We start from the raw sequence: 26554 nt of genomic DNA on the forward strand, positions 1-26554 counted from the left end.
TGGAGCAGCGGAGCAAAGGGACAGGATGACCCATTAGCCCTGGAACCTTTACTGAGTTTGAGATAAAGAGCTTGGGAGGGATTTCCTCTCCCATCCCCTCTACAGGATTCCAGCAGCCTGCCTCCTGCATTGTGGGGTGTCACCACTTAGTCCTTGCTGGGACACTATGTGTCCTCTTGTGAGTCTACCTCGTAGCACTTTAATTGCAGAGCTATATTGCAACCTAGTCTCTGTTGCACAGTGGCATGAGCCAACATGCCCAGGATGTGTTGCTTCAGACAGCGAGAGCACCAGCCATGCCAAGAGACCACAGTCCAACCATGCACAATACGCCAGCAGTGTGGCTCCCAGTCCCGAGGTGTAAACTGAGCTTTCCTACTGACAAGCATGTTCTTTCTGTTGGGTCAAGAGTCACAGCCACGACTTAGGCTGTGAAATTTTCCATTTACCTACTGCATGGGATCATCTTTCTGTTCTCTACACAAAGTCTCTCACCCTAATTCCTAAATGGATCAGTAACCTAGATCAGGTTACATTTCTCAGACTAGCCATGCAGGGAATGAGTGATGCAGAGAGGGTGAGACAGATGAGGGGAGATCTGTTGGCACAAATGGAAATCAGGTAGCACAGGCAGAAAGTGCAGCATCGGGGATCCTGGGGGTGTGAGTGACAGTAGATGTTGTGCAGTAAACCCACAAACTAGACTCTGCCGTCCGTACCACTGCCATCTCTTAGCTGAAGGGTAAAGTCTGGTTAGGACGTGGTGCTTCGAGGGACACCAGAAAGCCCACCCCCAGCCCCAGCTCCTACCTGGTAGGTACCTGTCGTGGCTGTACGCGTGGGAGTGTTGCATATGGTTCAGAGTGAAAGGCTGGTTCCCAAAGAGGTTGTCGCTGCGCAGGTTGTGGCAGAGTTTCTCCAAGAAGCGGAGGACGTAGGTGATGCTGTTTACTGCCGGCAGATTCAGAGTGTGCTGTTCCCGATCAAACACGGCTGGAGACAGAAACAAACAGAGCCGAACACATCAACTCCCAGGCTGCACAGCCAGCTCCTGTACCTCCACCTCACCTGGCTAACTACAGCAAACAAAAGCCACTGCTTTCCCCTGGCTTAATGCCGGGGAACTCTCCTCTCTGGGACAGGCCAGAACCAGCCTGCTGCACCCAGCATCAGGTGTGTCTGTTTTGCCTGAAAAGCTTATCTTTAAAGGTGTACTGAAGGGCATGCAAGGACAGGGGCTGTGCTTCCTGTTCGTGAGCGGTGGATAAATATGACCTCAAAGTACTTAATAAAAAAATAGTGGGTCGGAGAAGGGACTTGGGGCTATCTCTGGGGAGGTTTTTTTGCATGAGAAACAACAAAAGCTCCACCCCTCACCCTCCTCACCTACTCCTGGAGGACTCTGGCAAACTTTGGAGAGTCTGGAGTGCAACCTCACAGCTGGTGAAACCTGCGCTTTGGTTCACTAATACTGCGCCCCCTCAGCTGCGGCCGGGAGAGCTGCCAAGGGGAACGTTCTCTTTTAAGACACCTATTGGGTGGTGTCACATTATCCACCTAAACACTGGGCAAGAAAGAGAAAAGAGAGGCCTTAGGTCTAACTGGTGCTCTCTGTGCACTCTCTGGCCCCTGGCTCGGGGTCCCCGTCCAAAGATCTCAAGGAGGGCAATGTAGCAGCCTTGTGAATTTTTACAAGAAGCTTTTCTGTGTGTAAGGGGTTGCAGGGGGAGCCAGTGGTAGGATGTCAGAAGGAAATGACTTCGGGCTTGTCTGCATGGTGGAATTTGGTGGATTAGATTTGTGTGCACTAACAGTTGCGGAATAACTATTCTGAAGTAATTGTGTGCACATGGCCGGCTTTTACTTACTTTCTTTGAATCCGAGCGTACACACGGCATTTACTCTTTTCAAAGTTCTAAGTGGGTATTTCATGCTGCTGTCCAGCTGCTGGGCTCTGCTCATTCTGGGATTCTTCTCATGGTACATTGGGGGTTATCTACCATAAGGCACTGGAATTCTGAGTCTTGGGGTCAGAGCAGCAAATTCCTATGATTCCTCTCATCATATCCCAGGAGTCATCTGTCTTTTGCAAGTCAGTGCCATTTCCAAACTGCTGTCAGCCAGCACGGAAGGACACAGTTGTGTACTGCGATCCAGGCTGCCACATGTGTATTTGTGATCACACATCTGGGCAGCTGGCGTGCTGCTGAGCTCTTTTTGGTAGAGCAGGAGGAGAAGGATGAAATTGAGCAGCTAACTGTGGATAATGTTTTTCTGGAGCAGTTTTGCCCTACAGGATGCTGTTTCTAGGTTTGGGACCCCAGCTCTGGCTCGGGGTGAGGGAGTGGGGGGGACAATGATCCTGGCCTGAGGTAGAGGGGGCAGAACTTCAGGATGAGAACGGGCCCTTCCCGAGACATCTGCGAAGAACCCCAGAGCTGCAGTGGCATCGTACCAACATGAGAGCTGCCCTCAGCGTGGAGAAGGGCATGACCATCACTATCAGGAAGCTCACCACCCTCAATGCTGCTGATCAGTAGCTAACCAGTTTGGTGTTGGTAGATCAGCTATCTGTGCTGCTGTCATGTAGGTATGTGCTGATGTCCGGGGTCCCAGAGCCTGGCAATGCACAGGAGGTTGTGGATGGATTTGCATAGCTGGGGTTTCTGAATTTTTCAGGGCCATTGCCATATGCCTATCCTTTGCCCCCTCCCCAGGCCTCAGAGTTCACCAAAAGCAAGGAGTATTTCTCTCTGCTGCTCCTAGGCCTGGTTGACCTCCAAGGCAGGTTCACCAATATTAAGTGGGTTGGTCTGGAGAGTCCATGTTATCAGGATCTTTTGAAACGCAGCTTTATTTAATGAAAAGTGGAAATCGTGCTTCCAGGATGGCTATGGATATTAATGGTGCTGCGATTCCCCATCCGTGTGGGAGACCCAGCTCACCCCTGGGCTTATGAAGCCTGTTACAGGAGACTTGGACAGGAACAAGGAGCTGTTCGGCTCTGGCCTGAGTAGCTGCAGAATGACTCTGGAGTATGCATGTGGAAGGCTGAAAGGGAGACGACGACGTCTCATGATGAGGTGGGAGGCTGCGGTGCAGTAGCTGCCTCCTGATCACTGCCTTGGCTGTGCTTTGCACGTCTGAGAGAGCCTGGAGAGAGCCTTGCTGATGGCTGGGAGAGAGAGGTACTGAGACTTTCAGAATGTTATGAATGGCCACTGCATACTGCAGCAAACTGTCAAGGCCACAAGGTCAGGGGATGCCTTGGGCTCCTACTTTGAGGCTAGGAGCTGAAATGTTGCAATGTAATTTGATTGTGCATTGTGGGAGGGTTTCATTGCTCTGTATGGACTAGTGAAAAAAGTTTATTTTGCTTTTTAAATACTCTGTGCTGTAGTTTTGGGAAAGGGCATTTTATTATGTGCATGGGAGAGGTGGTATTTTATGAAAGTTTATTGAACTTTTGTTAAAAATCACTTACTGAACATCAAATAGTGCAAACAACATTTATTGATCAAAACTGTGTATCCATTGTAACATGAACCAGAACATAAAACAGTGCACACTGTGCATAACAATGCAAACTTTACACAACATGACAGTGCAGAAGTGCACCACATGACACAAGTACTGAGTGCACACGTTAGTGCTGCACAAGTCACAGGCATACGTAGGGCATTTCTGCCTAATGTCTTTCCTTGGCGTGTGGAGTGACACGGGAAGAAACCATTGTTTGCCATTATGGGGGTGAAGGAGCTGTTTTCAGTCTGGTGGGTGGGGTGGGAAATGCCTGTGGCCAGAGTTTTGGGAAGGGTACTGCTGCTCCCAGTACACATTCCTCTCCATGGATTGCAGGGTTGGAGTGGGTTGGAATTGAGGTGGTGGGGCTGTGGCAGAATATGGCGCCATCATGTTCTCGATCAAGACAGTCTGTTCTTGCATGAATTCCAGGAGTTGCCTCTGCCTCTCCCAGTCACTCTCTCCATGTTCTCTGTCCTCTCTCTGCAAGAACTTCCTCCACTCCTCTGGCTTCTTATCCCTCTTCGGCAATGCTGTCCTGAGGTCCTCAAACATTGTGTTTGGCCTTCTTTTCCCTGGCCCAGAGATTAGTCAGGCATTTGGAAGTTACTAACAGTCCTTTTCATGGTGTCAGGTGCAGAAGCTGGGAAGCAAGAAACAGAAGTAGTTATTATAATTGCCATAGGAACCAGAATCACAATGATAAAATGTTGCTTTTTCCTTAGTTTCGGAATGCAATTGCAACGGTACCTTCTCAACCTGGGGAGAGCTTGGAGGTGGCAGAAGAGTTTCACCTTACTCCCTCTTTGCACAACTCCTGTTCTAACCCTAGGCAGTTGGTGCGGTGGGGGGCTGCGGTAGGCAGTGGGGCTTAGGCCAGTGGTTTGCATGGGTGGGGTGGTGGGGGTAGGTGGAAGGATTTGGAGGTTTGCCTGGCCTGGGACTGGGGAGTTGCAGAGGCCAGGTTAGTAACTGCATGTGCACCTCTGCAGGCAAGCCTAACGTCGGAGGATGTAACCTTACTACAGATCACCAAGAGCAGAGAAGGGACTTGTTCAGAAAGGTGATGGGAGTTTAATTCTTGCATTTAACTCTGGCACTATACCTCATGAAATGCTAACAAAGCTGGAATCTCAGGGCATTGATCAAACTGTGAAGCAAAGTCTTTTATGTTGTATTATTTTCCTATAAGTGATGTTTCAGTAAGCATGTCTACATTACAACCACCACGGTACCATTAGCTTGACTGTGGCAGGAGGGCCAGTGGACAACTGGGAGAAGGGCCCACAAGGAGGACACGACCGGGGCTGGGGGGGGGGGGGGGTGACAGATAGCTGTGGGAAATGAAAGTTTCAGGGAAGTAAACCTGCAGAACTTTAATTCTGAGGCATGGATACCATTTTGAGCACGAGAGGAGGAGGACAGAAGCAGAGTTCACATCCACCCAAAATGGTGGCATCTAATGGGCTCCCAGAACAAAGTTTTAACCCCATCAACACAGTTTAATTGTAATACAGGACATCATACTTACTGGCCGAGGCCCTCTGCCCAGGACTATCAGGCTGTGTCCTCCTGGGGGCTATCTGTTCCTCGAGATCTGGTCAGGCTCTAGCCTGGAGAAGAGATCCTGGCTTGCTGGGGACACCTCCTCCTCCTCCAAGTCCTGGTTGGGACTGGGGTTTTCCTCGGTGCCTTTGGCACTGTCCTCATTGTACCAGGGAAAATCCAATCCAGCTCCTTAAAGCAGGAGCAGGTAATTGGAGCACTGTCAGGCCATGTCTGTCCTTGGCTGTTCTTATAATTCTGCCAGCAGCGCTGCTTTCCTGTGCTGCAGGAGTGAACTGCATCTCAGGACAGCCCCTCTCGGTCATCCTGCCACTGGCACTACTTCCCCGTGTTGCAGGACTGAGCCATGTCCCAGGATGGACCCTCTCGGCCATTTGCTTAGCTGTACATGTGTATTTTCTCCTCAGGGTGGCTGCTGTTTAGACATGACTGCACTGGCTCCTCAAGGAAACCCCACTGCTGCACATCTCCAGGTGTTTGCTGTAACACTCCAGGAGTGTGGAATCACAAACGGGGTGCTGCTGGCTGTGTGCCACCATTTAAACGTGGGGCCATCCAGTCGCCATGAGCCCAGCACAGCAGACAGCGTACCCACAGACAAGTCAGTCCTGGCGTGAAGCGATGCAGTGTGGGATATCAGTGGGAGGACTGAAAAGTTGATCCAAAATACAGACGTGTCCATATGAACATTTCTCCACACTAACTCATTCTGAAATTAACCTAATCCACTTCAAAGTGGATTATCCAATTCGCACAGTTGATTTGGAAGAACTGTGCTGTGTGGACACAGCCCATGTTAATTAGAAAAAACAGCAGTTAGTCTGCAATAAAGCCCTGCGTGCCCCAGCCCTTGATCAGATGAGTCTAGCAGCAGCATTCTGACAGACCTGATGGAGGCAAAGTCCAGCAGAGAAGGGTTCACACTTCCCAGCCCCTTGTACCAGATCGTGGGACTCTCTCTGGGGCATCCAGGAGGACTCGGAGCACAATTCCCTGGTGCTCATGGGTATATTTGCAGGCACCCTACACTGATGGTTAATGAGGCAGGGCACAACTAACATGATCCACCATGGATCAGCTTGAAGCTGCTGAATGTTCCCCTTTCTCTTACGGGTTTAGGAAGCAGCTGGTATCACTGAAAAGAAACAAACAATGTAGCACAAAGAACACTGATGAAACAGGGGAGGATGGGCTTGAGGCTAATGCACAGGACTGGGAATCTAGGAGGCTGAATTCTGTTCTCAGATCTGCCACCAACGAGCTGTGTGGCCTTGGATAGTCATGTCACCTCTCTGTGCCTCAGTTTTCTCATCTGTAAAATGGGGAAAAAGTGACACTTCCCACAGCACCCCATGAGCTAGGGACTGCATTGATTAGTGGCTGAGAATGACACTGTGATTCTTGGCTGGAAGGCACATGGGAGTTTTATTCCTACATGCACAAGCATGTTATACACCCCTCCTGCGGCTGGAGAAGCGATCCTCGCTTGTTTAGGCTTTATACAGCAGCCCGGTACAGCGCTCAGAGCCTTCCAGACTCCCATGGAGACTTCCCTGGCTGGGGATGGCCACAGCTGACATCAGGACGGTGCTGTGCTCCAGGGAGATGGTTCCATCAAAGATCTCTCAGAAAGCAGGGCAGGGGGGAGAAAGCTTGGTTCTTACCTGAAATGACCTCTCCCCCATGGCCTTGCTTCAGGAAGGAAAAGACAGTTTTCTGATGGTAAGCACAGTCAATACAGGCCTGTACTGCCTGTTGCAGCACCACAGAGGCCCGAGCTGGTCCAAAATGGTCAGGCAGCTGCTGAACTTTCTTTTTGTCCAGGTGAGGCCCGGTGCTGCTGGTCTTGTTCAAGTAAATGCAGACTGCAGAGAGAGAGAAGGCTCAAGGTTATCCTGCGAGAGCTGCTTGCCCAGAACACCCAACCCTGCTTTGCCACAGCCCTGCCCTCCTGCCAGCATGGGGCCTGCCCTGTCATAGGCTCACCATTACCCCGCGAGAGCTGCCCACCCACAGCCCTGCCATCCTGCCAGTACAGAGCCGGCCTGCTGTCATATGCTCACAAACAGGATGAAGCAAGCCAGTCCAGCATAGCCACTAGTCTGCTGCCTACCAGCACAAGGCATATTTAGAAGAGGTACAAGCCCACAATGCTGATTCCTCGCTTCCCTTGGGCTCATCCTCCGCCATGCTAGCATCTCCTCCACGGCCTCTGTCCTAGTGCTCCAAGTATGCCAAGCTGTGGGCGTGCTGAGCGTCCGGATAACGGTTGAGACTCTAAAAGGAGCCTAGGGGAGTTCAGCACCCAGCTCCCACTGAATTTCCAGCCTAGGTCCCTTAGGCTTCCCTAGATATCTGTCCAGCTGTGCTGAGGGAGAGTGGGCCCAGCCATACCGTGTGCTGGGCAGAGTTAGCATCAGACTCCTCTTTCTGGGGTCAGCTTTAATTCTGACTCAGGACTGGAACCCCACAGAAACTTTAGCTTGGTCTTTCTAGGCTCTCGACCCTGGCTCCTTTGTGCCCAACGCGACTCTGGCTGCCCCTCCACCCTACTAGGAGCTCAACGGACCCAGCAAGACTCTGCAGCAGACACCCTGACTTTTAATGCAGGGTTCTGGGGTGACTCAGCACAGCCCAGCCTGCCCCCCTCTCTAGTTTCAGAGATAACTAGGGTGCTGCAGCCCTTCCTGCCTCAGAGCAGCATGGGATGGAGAAATGAGTCCAGAGCGGCTGAGTTGCTAGGATGTGTGTGTCCAACCATACGGCTCCAAGAGAGCACTCTGCCCCTAGCTGCAAGGTGAGCCTCAGCCCAGGGTGAAAGGTCTCAAGTGTCCATGCAGACATCCCTCTGTTCAACCCAGGGGACACCTCTAAGCCAGTGGTTCCCAAACTTGAACAGCCCGCGAACCCCTTTCACTCAATTGTGAAATCTCGTGAACCCCCTCCTAAAAATGAATATTTTCAGGGATTTAAGTTTAAATTTCCTCAGTGTGATGGATGCCCCAACTGCCGGGCCCCAGAATCTATGAACCTCTGAAAAATATTTTTAATTGAAACTTTTTTTAACGAACATAGAAAAACCAGAAACCAAAAATGTTTCTGTAAAATGATTTTTTGGCTTTTGTTTAAAAAAAAAATGGTTTCGAATAAAAATAATTCATTTTTGGTTTTCAAAAATCAGAAAGTGTTTCATGAAAACAGTTTTTGAAAATGGACCATTTTTCCATTTCAGTTTTTTGTAAATTTTTCTTGGGGAATTTTGAAAAATGTGAAAAAAAATTCAAAACTTTGTGAAAATTGCTTGGTATGTTTCACCCACCTCTAGTTTCCGGTGAGGTTGTGGCTGGTGGTAACAAGGAGGGCTGTGGTTCTGGCTTTAGATGAGATTTGGCAAATTCCTGGGGCTCGGGCTGGGGTTTGGGCTGCCGGCTCCGCCGCTGACGGGGGCGGGGCTCGGGCTGCTGGCTGCAACTGCCCGCCCCTGCTCTCCCTGGGGCTCGGGCTGCCTGCCCCGCACAGAGCGCTGGGGTTCAGGCTGCCGGCTCCCCCGCTGACGGGGGCGGGGCTCGGGCTGCCAGCCCCAACTGCCCAGCCCTGCTCTCCCTGGGGCTTGGGCTGCCTGCCCCGCACAGAGCGCTGGGGTTCAGGCTGCCGGCTCCCCCGCTGACGGGGGCGGGGCTCGGGCTGCCAGCCCCAACTGCCCGGCCCCGCTCTCCCTAGGGCTCGGGCTGCCAGCCCTGCGCGGAGTGCTGGGGTTCAGGCTGCTGGTTCCCTGGCAGACAGGGAAGGGGCTCGGGCTGCCAGCCCCGTGAGGAGCACTGGGGTTCAGGCTGCCGGCTCCCCTGCTGACGGGGGCAGGGCTTGGGCTGCCGGCCCCAACTGCCCAGCCCTGCTCTCCCTGGGGCTCAGGGTGTCTGCCCTGCAACCGGGTCCCACCTGCTGTCTCCAATGCCCGGGCTCCTCTGTCCGCCATTAGTGAAATTTTTCTGGCGAACCCCCTGCAACGTTCTGCGAACCCCCAGGGGTTCGCGAACCCCAGTTTGGGAACCACCGCTCTAAGCAATAATTCATGGGAGGAAAATGCAGTGCAATCGCCCAGCTCTAGCTACGTTCCTGAGAAACGGAGGAGATGAGGGAAGGCACCGGGAGCCTCTGGGTCTCTTTGCAGCCTGATTCTTCTCTGCGTTAGGCCACTATTATTCCCACACCAGCCAGACTTGCTGCCATTTTTGAAAATCATGGTATCTTCACTTGATATTTTCTGGGTTCCCCCAGACTCCTTAACTCATCATCTTCCCTGAGGGGGCGAGCCCAGCGTACCTGTGGGGGCCTGCATGGCAGAGCTGGGGATAGTAGCAGCATCCTGGGGCACAGTGCTGGTGTCTGGCTCTGGGGTGCTAGTTGTTGGAGAGGTGGGGGCTGGATTCAACAAAGTCCGAGGTTTCCTCTGCAGAAAGGGATTGGGAAGAGTTCTCCTTTTACACATGCTCACCATCCCGCCACTCCCACACCATCCTGCCCCGCCCACCACCCTCATCAGACCACGCCCCTGCCCTGCTCTACCCCAGGCCACATCAGACCCCACTCTGCTCAAGCCCCCCACCCACATCAGACCCCACCCCCCGCCCTTCTGTCCCCACCCCCCTCGTCTGTCCCCACCCCCATCCTGCTCAACCCCCCCGGCCCACCACCCTCATCAGACCCCACCTCCCGCCCTGCACTGCCCTCATCAGACCACACACACCCGCCCACTGCCCTCATCAGACCACGCCCAACACCCTCTTCAGACCCCGCCCCCACCCAACACCCTCTTCAGACCCTACCCCGTTTGCCACGCTTCCTGACACTTTTAAATATGATCATCCCTGGGGGTGTGAGGCTGCAGTCTAGTTACTCCCTCCATTCCACACCCCTGCCCAGTGCATGTGCTGCCAGCCCCTGCTGGGTTGAGGACCTGGAGTCTAGAGATGCTCCCAACCCCCACACTCCATGGGTGTGCTCCCATTAGCCGGCAGTCCTAGGGCTGGACTTTGCCTCCTACACACACAAAAGCATAGGTGCTGCAACTAGGGGACGGAGGGTGCTGGGGGCGCTTCCGCAACTCCTCACTTAAAAGTGGTTTCCATCATATCCAGGATTTACAGTTTGGTTCGATGGCTCTCAGCCCCCTCACCATACAAATTGTTCCAGCGCCCCTGCACAAAAACACAGCTGCTCTCCACCCCAGAGGCACAAACACAGCACGCTCCATTCACATGTGATCACAGGCACGTACCCTGTCACCTACCTTACTGCCAGGCTTTGGTCCCCTCTTTTTGGGGAATTTCAGAGGCTCCACAGATTTGGAGGGGGTAGGGATGGGGTGATGGATCAAGGCCTTGGGCGTCCGGCCGCGCTTCTTGCCCGACTTGCGACGCTTTTGCTCAGGTTGGGGCCCCAAAGCAGTCTTCATGCTGCTGTGCATGCTGGGCTTCTCAGCACTTCCTTCAGAGACAGGAAATGGGCTCTTTGGAATCACAACTGCAATCAAACGAAAGATGAGGATCATCATTTACACAAGGTTACGATGGCATAATTATTCGTGCACACAGCTGTGGATCAGAATACGAGTGTCTTCTATCTGTAAACGCCGCCGTCCCCAGGTAGCAGCAACTTTCGCTGTACACTAGAGAGCTCAGAGCTGAGCATGCAGATTCTTTTTCTGCATCTCATGTAAGAACCAAAATCTCCTGACTTCCAGTCCAGTGCTTTAGCCATAAGATAGTCCTTTCTCCTAAAATATGGGACATTCTGGCTTAAGTTAGGTGGACTGTTCAATTAGCATAAGAACATAAGAACTGACATATTGGGTCAAACCAATGGTCCATCTAGCTCAGTGTCCTGTCTTCCAACGGTTCCAATGCCAGGTTCCCCAGAGGAAATGAACAGAACAGGTAATCATCAAGTGATCTATCCCCTGTTGCCCATTCCCAGCTTCTGGCAAACAGAGGCTAGGGACACCATTCCTGCCCATCCTGGCTAATAGCCATTGATGGACCTATCCTCCATGAATTGATCTAGTTCTTGTTTGAAACCTGTTATAGTCTTGGCCTTCACAACATCCTCTGGCAAAGAGTTCCATAAGTTGACTGTGCATTGTGTGAAGAAATACTTCCTTCTGTTTGTTTTAAACCTGCTGCCTATTCATTTAATTTGGTGACCCCTAGTTCTTGTGTTCTGAGAAAGAGTATATAACACTTCATTTACTTTCTTCACACTAGTCATGATTTTATAGACCTCTACCATATCCCCTCCCCCCCATCTCTTTTCCAAGATGAAAAGTCCCAGTCTTATTAGTCTCTCCCCATACAAAAGCTGTTCCATACCCCTAATCCTTTTTGTTGCCCTTTTCTGAACATTTTCCAATTCCAATGTATCTTTTTGAGATGGGGTGGCCACATCTGCACGCACTGTTCAAGATGTGGGCGTACCATGGATTTAGAGAGGCAATATGATATTCTCTGTCTTGTTATCTATCCCTCTCCTAATGGTTCCTAACATTCTGTTAGTCTTTTTGACTGCCGCTGCACATTGAACGGATGTTTTTAGAGAACTATCCACAATGACTCCAAGATCTCTAATTTAATTTAGCTAATTTAGACCCCATCATTTTATATGTATAGTTGGGATTATGTTTTCCAGTGTGCATTACTTTGCATTTATCAACACCGAATTTCATCTGCCATTTTGTTGCCCAGTCACCGAGTTTTGGGAGATCCCTTTGTACCTCTTCGCAGTCAGCTTTGGACTTAATTATCTTGAGTAGTTTTGTATCATCTGCAAATTTTGCCAACTTGCTGTTTACTCCTTTTTCCAGTTCTTTTATGAATATGTTTAACACTACTGGCCCCAGTACAGACCCCTGGGGGATATGGCTATTTACCTCTCTCCATTCTGAAAACGGAGCATTTATTCCTACTCCTTGTATCCTATCTTTAAACCAGTTACTGATCCAGGACAGGACCTTCCCTCTTATCTCATGACAGCTTACTTTGCTTAAGAGCCTTTGGTGACGGACCTTGTCAAAGGCTTTCTGAAAATCTAACTACACTATATCCACTGGATCCCCCTTGTCCCCATGCTTGTTGACCCCCCTCAAAGAATTGTAGTAGATTGGTGAAGCATGATTTCCCTTTACAAAAACCATGTTGACTCGTCCCCAACAAATCGTGTTCATCTATGTGTCTGACAATTTTGTTCTTTACTACAGTTTCAACCAATCTGCCCAGTGCTGAAGTTAGGCTTACCAGCCTGTAATTACTGGGATTGCCTTTGGAGCCTTTTTTAAAAATTGGCATCACATTAGCTATCCTCCCATCATCTGGTACAGAAACTGATTTAAATGATAGGTTCACATACTACAGTTAGTAGCTCTGCAATATCACATTTCAGTTCCTTCAGAACTCTTGGGTGAATACCATCTGGTGCTGGTGACTGATTACTGTTTAGTTTATTAATTTGTTCCAAAACCTCCTCTAATGACACCTTAATCTGGGACAGTTCCTCTGATTTGTCATCTAAAAGGAATGGCTCAGGTTTGGGAATCTCCCTCACATCCTCAGCCATGAAGACCGATGCAAAGAATTCATTTAGTTTCTCTGCAATAGCCTTAGCATCCTTGAGTGCTCCTTCAGCATCTTGATCATCCAGTGGCCCCACTGGTTGTTTAGCAGGCTTCCTCCTTCTGATACATTTAAACATTTTTTTGCTGTTACTTTTTGAGTCTTTGGCTAGCTGTTCTTCAAATTCTATTTTGGCCTTCCTAATTATATTTTTACACTTCACTTGGCAGAATTTATGCTCCTTTCTATTTTCTTCAATAGGATTTAACTTCCACTTTTTAAAGGATGCCTTTTTGCCTCTAACTGCTTCTTTTACTTTGTTGTTTAGCCATAGTTGCACTTTTTTGGTCCTCTTACTTGTGTTTTTTTAATTTGGGTATACATTTAAATTGAGCCTCTATTATGGTGTCTTTAAAAAGTTTCCATACAGCTTGCAGGGATTTCACTTTTGGCGCTGGACCTTTTCATTTCTGTTTAACTAACTTCCTCATTTGTGTGTAGTCCCCCTCTCTGAAATTAAAAGCTACCGCGGTGGCTGCTGTGGTGCCCCCTCCAGGGATGTTAAATTTTATTATGTTATGGTCACTAATACCAAGCAGTTCAGCTATGTTCACCTCTTGGACCAGATTCTATGCTCCACTTCAGATTAAATCAAGAATTGTCTCTCTTCTGGTGGGTTCAGGGCTAGCTGCTCCAAGAAGCAGTCATTTAAGGTATCAAGAAACTTTCTCTCTGCATCCAGTCCTGTGGTAACATGTTCTCAGTCAATATGAAAATTGTTGAAATCTCTCATTATTAATTATTATTATTGAGTTTTTTTATTTTCATAACCTCTCTGATCTCCCTGAGAATTTCACAGTCACTATCACCATCCTGGTCAGGTAGTCAGTAGTATATCCCTACTGCTATATTCTGAATATTCAAGCATGGAATTACTATCCATAGCGATTCTATGGTACCGTTTGGTTCACATAATATTTTTAAATCATTTACTTCATTGGCACTGAACTCTCTGAGGAGCAAGGCTCTAGTCCTTCCTCTTCATACAAGTTACCTGGCTTGTCATCAAGTCCCGCCTTTCTTTACCATACGTAGTGGCCTGTCATGGAGAATGCACAGAGAACATTCCAAACAGGAGGGCCAGTCAGCACCCGCCTGACAGTCACAGAGACAGTGCTCCGTTCGAAAGCCCCTTCTAGCACTTGCAGGCAAAAAGTCAAATTTGCAGTGCCCACAACTTTCCAATGCACTGCAGCTGCGAGGTGCAGCCTCCACCCTTGATCCCTATAGACTGGGGCTGCTATCCACAGCCCAAAGTGCTAGCTCCTGTCTGGACCAAATAAGATGGCATGCTCCACTCAAGGTACTGCCCAACCTAAATGAAGTGACATCCCAACTGCCTGCAGCTGGCACATGCAGTCCATTCGCATTTCCTTCTTAGGGCTCTCCAGGCTGCTAGGTCAGTCTGCCCCAGTATCAAAACACAGCCCTTTGGGATACTTGCCTACTATTAAAGAGGACAGTCCCTTTTTCCTCTCAGCCATTTTCTCAAGTTTCCTTGTTTTTCTGCATCAGCCCCCTTATCCCCCCTTAGTCACTCATCTGCTCATATTCTCATAGGGACAGGAGGTGAAGTGACCCAGCTCAGATGATTAACATTTTGCTCTAGAATTTAAACATCTGTGAAAAATAAAGAAATAATTTTGGGAGCCCAACCTGAGACACCAATGGATGTTTCAAATATTTCACATAGATTAGTAATTGCTTTTGCAATCGATCCAGATGGCCATGGGGAAGTTCAGGCTTGAAATTAGATGAAGGTTTCTGACCGTCAGAGGGGTGAAATATTGGAACGGCCTTCCGAGGGAAACGGTGGGGGCGACGGACCTGTCTGGTTTTAAGATTAAGTTAGATAAGTTTATGGAGGGAATGGTTTAATGGTAAAACATAGTAGTCAAGGAATAGCAAGCAATGGTAGGTAAATAGTATAATGGCTAACAGGGGTCAGGCTATAGACTCTTGCCTATATGCTCGGGGTCTTACTGATTGCCATATTTGGGGTCAGGAAGGAATTTTCCTCTAGGGTAGATTGGCTGAGCCTCTGGAGGTTTTTCGCCTTCCTCCGCAGCATGGGGCAGGGATCGCTAGCAGGAGGGTCTCTGCCGATTGAAGTCACTAAAACACAGGATTGGGGACTTCAACAGCAGAGTCCAGGGAAGGGGTAGGGACGGTTTTATGGCCTGCAGCATGCAGGGGGTCAGACCAGATGATCATAATGGTCCCTTCTGACCTTAAAGTCTATGAGTCTATGAGCTACCCTCATGGTCATGGAGAAAACCTTCAACATGTGAACTGACTGTAACTGATGCAGTGATGTCTGTCTACTTCAACAGTTGTAAACAACAGCTTCCAGAGGTGAACTGTTCATCTCCCAGATTAGAGGATTCCCGATGTGCGCGGGCACTGAAATGTCAACACCCCCCAAATTCCCAAGTCCCATATCTTTAGTCTTTGCTCACAGGGGCAGACTCCAGACTCCTCACCCCTTAAGTGACAGCCTGATACTGATTTCAACCTCTAGAGGAGTGGGTGGGAAGGTGGCTGGCCCTTGTGCATCTGGTGAGGAGAGCCCTGTGAGAACCCAGATGAAGATGCTAGTCAGCAAGGGGAAATGCAGTTATGGATCAGCTGAGCAGTAAGTGGCTGATCACCCCATATCCTATCTCTGCCCATTAGAGGGTTACAAGTGTTTGACACAGGAATGGGGTGGCCTAGCCTGCACCTCCAAGAGCTGCCTCACAGGCTTTAACAGCCTGAAGCCCTCAGCACCCAGACCAGAGACGTTGCCAGTGTTACCTAGGCACACAGGCTATTCTAGATGTAGGCTGGAGACTTCAGCTTCCGGGCAGGTGCCCCAGCCACAAGAAAGCCTCCTTAAGGCTATGGGCTCAAACCTTCCTCCCATCGCAGCCTGAGGGAAACTGCTAAGGCATAAGTGGGGATGAGCAGCTCCCCCATTTACATCCAGGGAGAGAGACACCAGACCTTGCTGGTGCAAAGGCAACAGCAACCAACGAACCAGAGAAGAGCACCCTGGGTCAAGACTCAGTGATGGAATGGAGGCCAGACGGCTGTGGCTTTGTGTAGGTCCTCAGGCACTACAGCACCAGGGACCAATACCTAGACAACGGGCGGAGCCGGGAGGGGCGAGGCGCCATGTGGGAGCAGAGGAGCCTAGGAGAAGTGGTCTGTGGGACGCTTGTGTGCACTGCATTGAGTCCATGAGCTCCAGCTACCAGCCACAACAGCAAGGGGTTTACTTGGGAGGAGGGATGAATATGAACTAAGACTTTTAAGTGAAAAAGTCAGCAGTGTCGTCGTCCCCCAGCTCATAAACCAACCCCTCACTTCCATTGGTCACTGCTACAGGAGAGACAGCTGTCCGTCACAGAGCCCTGGCTATTTTCCACCAACTGTCAGAGGAGAGCAGTGGTGCCGTACGACTGTCTCTCTGGTGGGGGCTCAGGCTGGCAGGGTGAAGGGATTCCAGCCCCCACCTGGAAACAAGATGCTCTGCAGAGGTGAGGTTAGCTCAGTGTCCAGTGGACGCCGCAGGCAAGGCTCTGGGGTCCATTCCCATCTCGGCCATGACTCACCGGGCTCTTGGGCAACCGACTCACACTCTCTCTCCTGCAGCTTACAGGAGAAAAGGAGACTTGCTGCACCTGGTGCCTGGGCCATGGGGAGTCTCCCCATTTACCCAGCCCCTGCTGGGATCGTTTACACCAGCGCCGAGTGGGCGTGAAACACTACGCTGCTGACAGAGAGTTTTAGACCCACACTGTCCTCACTCGGCAGTGGGGACAACGACAACAACCCATCCCTGAACTGGGCCCACTGTGGATAATATGAGATTTAGGACGACTTCACTTTTAATTTCCTTGCTTTTATGTGCTTGGCTCTGTAAATGATCTGAAATTAGAGGATGTGGCCAAAAGAAATCTGATGAGGTTCAACAAGGACAAGTGCAGAGTCCTGCACTTAGGACAGAAGAATCCCTTGCATCGCTACAGGCTGGGGACTGACTGGCTAAGCAGCAGTTCTGCAGAAAAGGCCCTGGGGATTACAGTGGATGAGAAGCTGGATATGAGTCAGCAGTGTGCCCTTGTTGCCAAGAAGGCTAACGGCTAATTGGGCTGCATTAGTAGGAGCATTGCCAGCGGATCGACAGAAGTGATTATTCCCCTCTATTCGGCACTGGTGAGGCCACACCTGGAGTGTTGTGTTCAGTTTTGGGCCCCCCACTACAGAAAGGATGTGGACAAATTGGAGAGTCCTATGGAGGGCAACGAAAATGATTAGGGGTCTGGGGCACATGACTTACGAGGAGACGCTGAGGGAACTGGGGTTATTTAGTCTGCAGAAGAGAAGAATGAAGGGGGATTTGATAGCAGCCTTCAACTACCTGAAGGGGGGTTCCAAAGAGGTTGGAGCTCGGCTATTCTCAACAGGTCTCAAGTTGCAGTGGGGGAGGTCTAGGTTGGATATTAGGAAAAACTATTTCACTGGGAAGGTGGTGAAGCACTGGAATGGGTTCCCTAGGGAGGTGGTGGAATCTCCATCCTTAGAGGTTTTTAAAGCCCAGCTTGACAAAGCCCTGGCTGGGATGATTTAGTTGGTGTTGGTCCTGCTTTGAGTAGGGGGTTGGACTAGATGACATCCTGAGGTCTCTTCCAACCCTGCTATTCTATGACTGTATGATAAATGTCAGTACACTGTCACTCAGCAACCTAATTTGGCTTTAAAATAAGGCCATTATGTAGTGGGAAGATATACAGAAAATGGGTGTGGGGTGATCAAGATTTATTTCTACATGTCTGAAATGGTACATTAGCAATGGAATCAATACTTGACCAGACAGAAAAGAAATACAATAGCACAAGTGCGATACAAGCTGAATGTTTGAAATGGCTGGTTATTTTCCAGATGACTGTGATGTCTGCTACAGGTGGTAGTACTGCAGTTCTGGTAAACCTGTGATCAATCCAGGCCTTACTGAGACCAGAGACAGACTTGGGCTGCTCTGGGCCCATACAGTAATGTCCAAGTGAAATATGAATAGTTATTGGCCCATGGAACTGGAATAGCTGTTTCGGTGAGATGCTTTTGTAACAGACTGGTATAGCCAAGGCCTCGGCAGCTTTCCTGGTAGAGGATCTCTTCCCTGGCTTTCTGACGCTATGTTAACCGGAACCTTAAGGCACATCGCCACATGCTGGAGTGACACGTAGTTCATCAGATCTGTGTAGTGGGAGAGGAAAGAGTTCCCTACGTATTTTACAGGGTACCAGACTTAGCCATGCTGCAAAATGTCAGAATGGAAGGCAACTGCCACTTGCATGTGAGCGCTGATTATGCAACCACAGCCCTCATCCACATAGCTATACGATTCACGAATGATCAGAGTGACTGACACTTCGTTATCTAACTACGTTATTTAGATCACTCCACGTGTTCTTAAGCTCCATGAGCTGAACCTCCCTTGCTTATTGGCTCCCGGAAGAATGCTCAGTTTTCTTCACATGTAAGGAATCCTACAAGATAACTAACCATTTCCCTCTATTCAGAGGATATGGAATTCCCAGAGTCTGATCTCACACATCAAGAACCTGCTGCCCTCTTTATTTTAAGCCAGGCCTCCCTCTATTCTGCAGCTGTGAAACTTACCATGGAATTAACTTTTTTAAAAACATGTTTCAAGCCTCACTGTTGAAAAGAAAATCTTCCAAAAGTGCCCCAAGAGTACCTGATGCAGCAACGTCTGCCTGAAAGGCGGGAACTATCCCACTCACTTTAAAGGAGCGTTAACTCAAAAAACGGAACGGGGACAGTTTAACTGCCAACATTAACTACTGCACTGCTGAATATTTTAGTTGGAACATCCAGCAAGTGTGCTTATCCCACAGCCATAACCACTTCCCTATGCCTTCCCAAGTACTAAAAGCTCATTCCGTCCTCTACCCAACTGTTAAAACCTCCAGCTTCCCCTTCGACAATTTCTGCAATGCACTCATATTGCCAGAACAAATATCTGTGGCACACTGAAAATGGGAAATTTAGGGCCCCAGGCTGAATAAATCAAATTGAGTAGCAAATTAACACCAGAATTACATTACTGATTGAATTAGTAATTTAGATATTAATTCCATAAAAATAGATCGGCTGCAGCATTTCCAGCCTGCTGAAGCAGCAAAGACCCTTGCTAAAAAACTTAAGCCATCAGCTTCTAAAGGAATAAACATCTTTTCCCAGCTGTGGAATCCATGATGTATATGCAGTTGGTGTGTAGCACTGGCAATATCTGACGCTTCACCTTGCTGTTAAATTCAGCTAAACTTTGTGAGAGATTCTATTAAAGAGAAGTCTCCTTGGCACTTTAACCAACACCAGAAAACAGCATTTGTCAATTATCAGCTTCCCACAGCCTTGTCCAAGCCTAAATCAAATAAAAACAAGAATCTTTGGGGTCAAGCTGTACAGTGGAGTAGAATCCGTACGGAGATGAAGGGTTTCCTGTCTGTCGTTCTCTTCCCTTGAGACACAGCAGTAGCCATTAAACAGTCAGCATTTACCAGCAGTTACCGTAACAGAAATCCCTGTTCTAAGCAAGGGAAATACTGATGCCACCATGTGATAATCGTTGGCAACTGATTTTCTAATAATGACCAGTGGCGTATGCCGACTGATCAAACAAACAGGTAAGGCACTAGTTCTGTCCAGAAGTCCACACAGTTCATCCATCTTTATTTAACATTCTCTCTACCTAAAATGGCTTTGAAATTACTCTTCTTAGAGGGAGAACATGGTTAGTGGTTCCTTCTTGCTGTAAGTGCCCATGACTGGCAGACCCTGGAGAGATCCAGCCCAGAAGAGAGATTAGAGAGCTATTCAATGGAGATGGGCAAGTTTACCATGCACTTAAAGACAGATTGTTTCCAAAGAAAATCCTGTTAGGAATTTGCTGGATGCAAAGGCTCAAGCATGGGAATTGCAGAAGGATTAGCTTTCAGTATATGTCTAGTAAGAAGACAAGGCGTTGAGTGGCATCCTCAGATTCCTAGATTTTAAGGCAGCTGGAGAATTTTCCCTCAGTGGTATCTGTCGGGCCGGCTCTAGCACCCTCTGGAGTCGAACGGTTATGCGCTGGTATGAGGAGTGCCACTGGCCCTGCACCCTCTCAGTTCCTTCTTGCCAGTAATTCCAACAGAGATGTAGGAGGGTGGATCATGGAACAGACATGAGCAACACATCTCAAAGAATAATTACGAAAGTTTAAGTAACTGTTTTTTCTTCTTCAAGTGCTTGCTCATGTCCATGCCACGCAAGTGACTCACACGCAGTCCCCCCGGAGGGGGGCTCGGAGTTCATGGATATGCTGACTGAAACACTATTCTTTTGAAACTGGCGTCGACTTGGGGCTATTGGGTGATGGCATAGTGGGATGTGAAGGTATGCACCAATGACCAGGTTGCAGCTCTGCAGATGTCCTGGACTGGGACCTGTGTGAGAAACGCTGCTGACGAAGCCTTGTGGAGTGAGTAGTTAAGGTAGCCAAAGGCAGGACATTCGCCTGCTCGTAGCAGGCCCGAATACAGGCAATGACGAGATCCTCTGGGCTCACACAGGAAGCCCTCTCATCCTTTCTGCTATTGCTACGAAGAGTTGTGTGGACTAGAGGAAGGGTTTAGTCCTCTCAATAAAAAAAGTGAGGGCACGCCTAACGTCCAATGAGTGAAGCCACCATTCCTCAGTTCTCATGAGATTTTGGGAAGAAGACTGGTAGAGAAATGGCTTGGCTGTTATGGAATTGACACACCACCTTTGATAGGAAGCCCAGATGGAGGAGCAATTGGACCTTGTCCTTAAAGGACACAGTGTAAGGTGGTTCTGACATAAGGTCCTTGATTTCAAAGACCCTTCTGGCCAAGGTGATCGCCACCAGGAAGGCGACCTTCTGTATGGCATGGACATGAGCAAGCACTCGAAGAAGAAAACAGTTACTTAACCTTTCGTAACTGTTGTTCTTTGAGATGTATTGCTCATGTCTGTTCCATGACCCACCCTCCTACCTCTCTGTTGGAGTTACTTGCAAGAAGGAACTGAGAGGGTGCAAGGCCAGTGGCATTCCTCATACCGGCGCATAACCATGCAACTCCAGAAGGTGCTAGAGCCGGCCCAACAGATCCCACTGCGGGAAAATTCTCCAGCAACACACCAAACATGGAACGGACGTGAGCAACACATCTCGAAGAACAGTTACGGAAGGTTAGTAGAGAGAAGTAGCAGGAGGCACGATGCTAACGGTTTGAAGGGGGGACCCGTGAGTCTTGAAAGAACCAGGTTTAAGTCCCATGGGGGCGGGGGCGGTCAGCTTGCAGACCTGAGGACAGAGCCTCTCCAGCACTTGAGAAACCACACTGTCATCTTGTAACAGAACATTGACCTGCTGTTCACCAGTGGGTGGAAGGCTGAGATGGCTGCTAAATGCACCTTGATAGATGCAAGGGCCAGGCCCTGCTTCTTTAACTGGAGCAAATAGTCCAAGACAGACTGCAGGAAAGATCGAGATGGGGAGAGAGAGCACGCTGAGAAGCCCAAATTGAGATGCACTTCCACTTGTCCGAGTAGATAGCCCTGGTGGAAGGCTTTCTACTATCTAGCAAGATCTGCTGGACCTGTTCCGAGCAAGCCTGTTCTTCAAGGTTCAGCCATGCAGCATCCATGCAGTTAGGTGCAGGGAGGTGAGGTTAGGGTGAAGAAACCTGCCGTGGTCTGGTGAAATTAGATCCGGATGGCATGTGAGTGAAAGGGGAAGTTGCTACCAACAGATCTAGAAGCATGCTAAACTTGTGTTGATGTGGCCATGCAGGGGCTATCAGAATAACTCTTGCCTTGTCCCATTTGATTTTTAGGAGGACCTTGTGAACCAAGGAGATCAGGGCAAAGGTGTGAAATAGGATATCTGTCCACTGGAGCAGGACAGCGTTGGAGAGGGAGCCCAGGCTGAGCCTGCATAGTGAACGAAACTGACAGCACTTCCTATTCTGTCTGGTAGTGAAAAGGTCCACTTGGGGAGCCCCCACCTTTGGAAGATGAACCTGTGACCTCTGGGTAAAAGGACCAGTCATGGCGAGAGGAAAAGGATCTCCTGAGGTGAACCGCCAGTACAGTCCAGGCTCCTGGGAGATTTGACGCCTCAAGATGAATGGAGTGCTTCACACAGAAGTCCCACAGACAGCTGGCAACCTTACACAAGGCTAAAGATCGAGCCTCCCCCTGCTTGTTGATGTAAAACATGGCCACAGTATTGTCTGTCAGTACCTGCACCACCTTGCCTGAGATCTCGGGGAGGAACACTCGGCATGCTAAGCATACCACCCTGAGCTCCCTGACGTTTATGTGCAGGAAGAGTTCTTCTTGGCACCAGAGGCCCTGAAGTTGTTGAGGTGGGATCCCCACCCTAGGTCTTACATGTCCAAGACTAAGGCTATCAACGGCTGAGGGGTCCCCCACCATAACCAATCTCCGGTCTTTCCACCCGTCCAGGGATGCAAGGACCAGAGGAGGGACCATGAGCACTGAGTCCAAGTGGCGTCTTCTCAAGGAGTAAACTTGCACTAGCCACATCTGGAGGGGTTTGAGTACTGGACCACATAAGTACAAGTATATGCCCCAGTAGCCTGAGGCAAATCCGAGCTGTCATGATTGGATAGACCTTGATATTGGATATCAGGTTCAACATGGTCTGGAATCGGGCTTCAGGCAGGAAGGCCCTGGCTTGGGTTGAGTCAAATACTATCCCAATAAATTCTATTCTCTGAACCAGGACAAGATTTGACATCTGCTAGTTTACCAGCAGACCCAGCGCTCAGACGGTGGCTCTGACCATGCTGATGCTGTTCTGTACTCGAACCTGCGACCAACCTTTGATCATCCAGTCGTCAAGTTACTGGTAGATCTGGACATCTCACCATCTGAGGAAGGCTGCTACTACTGCCATATACTTGGGGGGCTGCCGACAGGCCAAAGGGAAGAGTGGTGAATTAGTAGCCAGTGAATGGTGCCAGGGAAGTGCTTTGCACCAATGCCAAAGTGCTTGGTTCCGAATCGGAGCGGCTCAGCTCTTAGGTTGGTTTGAGGATAGCCTTCTGCCTAATGTCTCTGTCTTTTTTACAGCAGGGTCGGATGTCCTGACAGATCTGGCACTTGTCCTTCATGTGAGTCTCCCTCAAGCACTTCAAGCAGCTGGAGTGCGGGTCACTCACGGGCATAGGTTTTCCACAGGAGGTGCAAGACTTGAAGCCCAGGGATCAGGGCATGCCCGGCTCCTGGGGTGAAGGAGTCCCTCGACGACAGGAACGATCTATTTACAAAAAGCGACAGTGTCCGGTGGCACCTTATAGACTAACTGCTAGTCGCTTCTTTGTCGCTTTTTACAGACCCAGACTAACACGGCTCCCCTTGACACTATCCATTTACACTAAATATGATAACTAAGAAACAAGAGTCTCCAAAAACCACTGGGAAGCCTTGCCAGAGTAAGAGGGGCCAACCCTCACTGGCGGGAAGAAGGAACAGAGGGTGTGTGGCCAGCGGCGCCCTTATACCAGCCGATAACCGCACGTCTCCAGAGGGGGTTGAGCCGGCCCAAAGGATATCACTGAGGGAAAGAACTCCGGCAACTGTGCACATGGAGCGCACACACCTAGCATGGAATGGACATGACCAAGAACTTCACCCAGTAATTCCTGCATCAAGCTCAATTTCTGGTTGAGCTAAGGGGCATCCAATCTGGATTTGGTTATAGTTTGTTTGCTGGAAATCATGAGGTGCTTTGCTACACACTCCCCCCTTAGAGCTCACTAACTGGCAACTGTGCATCAGCACTGCCAATGATACAAAAGTTAGGGTCCCGTTGCACGTCCCATCCTGCTTACTGCCTTCTACTCTCCACTCGTGCGTAACTCTGCCCAAGCCTGACGCTGCCCTGTTCAAGCCAGACCTGAGCATCCCAGGCGTAAGTGTGGCTAGAAATTCAAAGCGTGTGCTGAACTGTCTCTCAGGTTCACCAAATATGCAAAATGTTCCACCCAGTTACATGGGGATTATGAATATCTAGGGGAAGAGCATCCCATTTCTTAAAGGCCTAGAATTTTACAAGGTAGGAATAACTGCTTCCTTATTTAAATGAATGTTTGCATGTGTTTGGGCGAGTTCCACATGCCTTGGATGTTACTGACAAAGCTGCTAGTTTAAGTTGTGGCTGCTTAGCTGGCATTTTTTATGTTTTTCTATATATAATTTGTCATTAACCCTCGCAACACCCTTTTGGAGCAAGTGAGGATCATCTCCATTTCCAAAGAGTGGGAAGTGGAGCCAGAGGGGTTTAGTGATTCACTCCTAAAGGTTACAGCTGGGATTAGAACCCAGCCCTTCCAAATTCGCAGACCTGTGCTTATACCACACCTCCGGGCTCTCTCCTGTATTCACAGCACTGGACTCAGCAGGGCCTGTTCCCACAGCCATGTGCGCGCCACTCTGACGACTGGGCTCCCCTGGAGGAGAGCTAAACCAGCTTGGCTCCCTCATTCTTCAATTGGAAGCCTTTCCACGAGACCAGAAAGAGGTCTCCACTTGTGCCTGTGCTAGTTGGGTTTTCTGGAACATGGACACACCAATAGCTCTTATCAAGCGCTTTTCATAAGTAGATCCCAAAGCACTTTACAAATGAGGTCAGTATCATTATCCATGCTTCACAGATAGGAGAACTGGGGCGAGTCCTTCTCTGTGCCTGTCACTCAGCAGGCCAGTGGCAGAGCTAGGTTTTATTCCAGGATCTCCAGAGTTCCAGTCCAGTGCTCTATCCACCAGGCTACTGTCTCTATCATATCCATTGGGAAGGACTATCTACACTATTTGACTTCTCATAAACCAAAAATCTACTGGACAGCAATGACATTAGGACATTCAGTATGGATCTGGATTTGAACAGATAACCTGCAAGTGAAAGACCCTGCATATCATTTCCAACACCCTGAGCTATTCAAGCTCCTTGGCAAAAAGCTTCAGAACGAGACAATGCACGCAACAAAAATGATTAGGGGGCTGGAGCACATGACTTATGAGGAGAGGCTGAGGGAACTGGGATTGTTTAGTCTGCAGAAGAGAAGAGTGAGGGGGGATTTGATAGCAGCCTTCCACTACCTGAAGGGGGGGGTTCCAAAGAGGATGGAGCTCGGCTGTTCTTAGAGGTGGCAGATGACAGAACGAGGAGCAATGGTCTCAAGTTGCAGTGGGGCAGATCTAGGTTGGATATTAGGAAAAGCTATCTCACTAGGAGGGTGGTGAAGCCCTGGAATGGGTTACCCAGGGAGGTGGTGGAATCTCCATCTTGAGAGGTTTTTAAGGCCTGGCTTGACAAAGCCCTGGCTGGGATGATTTAGTTGGGACTGGTCCTGCTTTGAGCAGGGGGTTGGACTAGATGACCTCCTGAGGTCTCTTCCAACCCTAATCTTCTATGATTCTATTCTACAAATTGCAGAATTGTTTACAGGTCTCAATCCTTCTGCTGAAAAAGGACAGGGTCTGGAGGCAGCAGACTTAAGCCACTTTGTCAGCTCTGGCTAAAACAAAGACAAGGTGGGGGAGATAACTGGACCAACTTCTTCTGGTGAGAGAGACAAGCTTTCAAGCTCTTCTTCAGGCTAAAACAGGACACAACAAATTCGATGCTTGAAATGTTTGCTCCGAAGACTTCTCAGCCTGGCTGAAGCTCCTGCAGTGAGTCCAAGATATAAAAGGGGTTGAGTAGAGAGCTCTCACATAGCCAAGGAAGACTATACCTCCACCGAGAGATCCGTAGGAATACAGCTATTGTGACTACTCTTGTCTAATACTATGTAATCATTAAACAGGTTCTTTATACATCATGACAGCCTTGATGGAATCTGGATGATGAGGGTGACTAAGGTTGGAGCACCACTGCCTTACAGACATGTCACTGCATCACACACCACTAACAAGTGCCCAGCCTGACAACATGAACACCACATCTAAGATCTTCATCAGGGACACATGCCGAAGTCTCAAGCGAGCAGGCTGCCTGCTAGTGTGGCTCAGCGGCATGAGAGGCCCAGCACAGATGACTGTTTCCACCGGCAAGTATCACTGTGGGCACAGGAAGATACCCTTGGCTGTATTCACCAAAGGGTAGGAGGTTCCCATTGATAAAGCTCTTCTCCTACTCACCCTGCTCACAAAAAATGTTCTCAAACTAATGCTGTGTGCAGACTTGCACATCGTAGAGACTTTGAAAATCCCCCTGGGGCATGAAGGGAGAGAAACCACCTTAATGAAGTCCAAATTCCTTGGGTGGGGGAGAAATTTCAGAACTAAATGGATGAGGAAAATTGAAGTTGGCTGCAGCCTCCAGGTACTAAGGCCAGGTTAGCTCCTATTTCCAGTGTCACCCAATTCTAACCCATTCCTGCATCTCTGCTTTCTCCAGGACAAGTTCCCTCTCATTTTATGAGGCTTTTGTTAGTCCGCCCACTTGGAGAATCCCAGCAGCCACATGGCCACTACTCTACAGAGGACCGACTGTCATGCTCTCCTCCACTGGGCCCCTTTGATGCAGCCTGTCAGGGAGAGCTTGCCTGGGCTCCACAGCCATTCAAACCGCCACCAGCAGCAGCCCAGGGCACACAGTTATGAGAAGGATCAAGGTACGCGCCTAGCAAATGAGTTCACCTTGCAGCAGGGGCCAAGCTCATTAGGATCAGAGGGCTCTAGTCTGTAGTGTGCTT

General features: G+C 49.4%; 1 protein-coding gene across 4 annotated transcripts in view; it reads right to left on the bottom strand.

Annotated features, from left to right (window-relative positions):
* SCMH1 (Scm polycomb group protein homolog 1) overlaps nt 1-26554 on the bottom strand; it is a 111128-nt gene that overhangs the window by 21346 nt on the left and 63228 nt on the right. For all 4 annotated transcript variants that reach the window (XM_054011905.1, XM_054011906.1, XM_054011903.1 and 1 more), the window contains 4 exons: nt 10376-10608; nt 9409-9535; nt 6753-6953; nt 811-993 (listed from right to left, as the gene is read on the bottom strand). In XM_054011905.1, coding sequence (XP_053867880.1) covers nt 811-993; nt 6753-6953; nt 9409-9535; nt 10376-10608 — 744 coding nt within the window. The remainder of the gene's footprint in view (nt 1-810; nt 994-6752; nt 6954-9408; nt 9536-10375; nt 10609-26554) is intronic.

This window comes from Malaclemys terrapin, chromosome 22 (assembly GCF_027887155.1).
Source record: "Malaclemys terrapin pileata isolate rMalTer1 chromosome 22, rMalTer1.hap1, whole genome shotgun sequence".
NCBI classification, from domain to species: domain Eukaryota; kingdom Metazoa; phylum Chordata; order Testudines; family Emydidae; genus Malaclemys; species Malaclemys terrapin.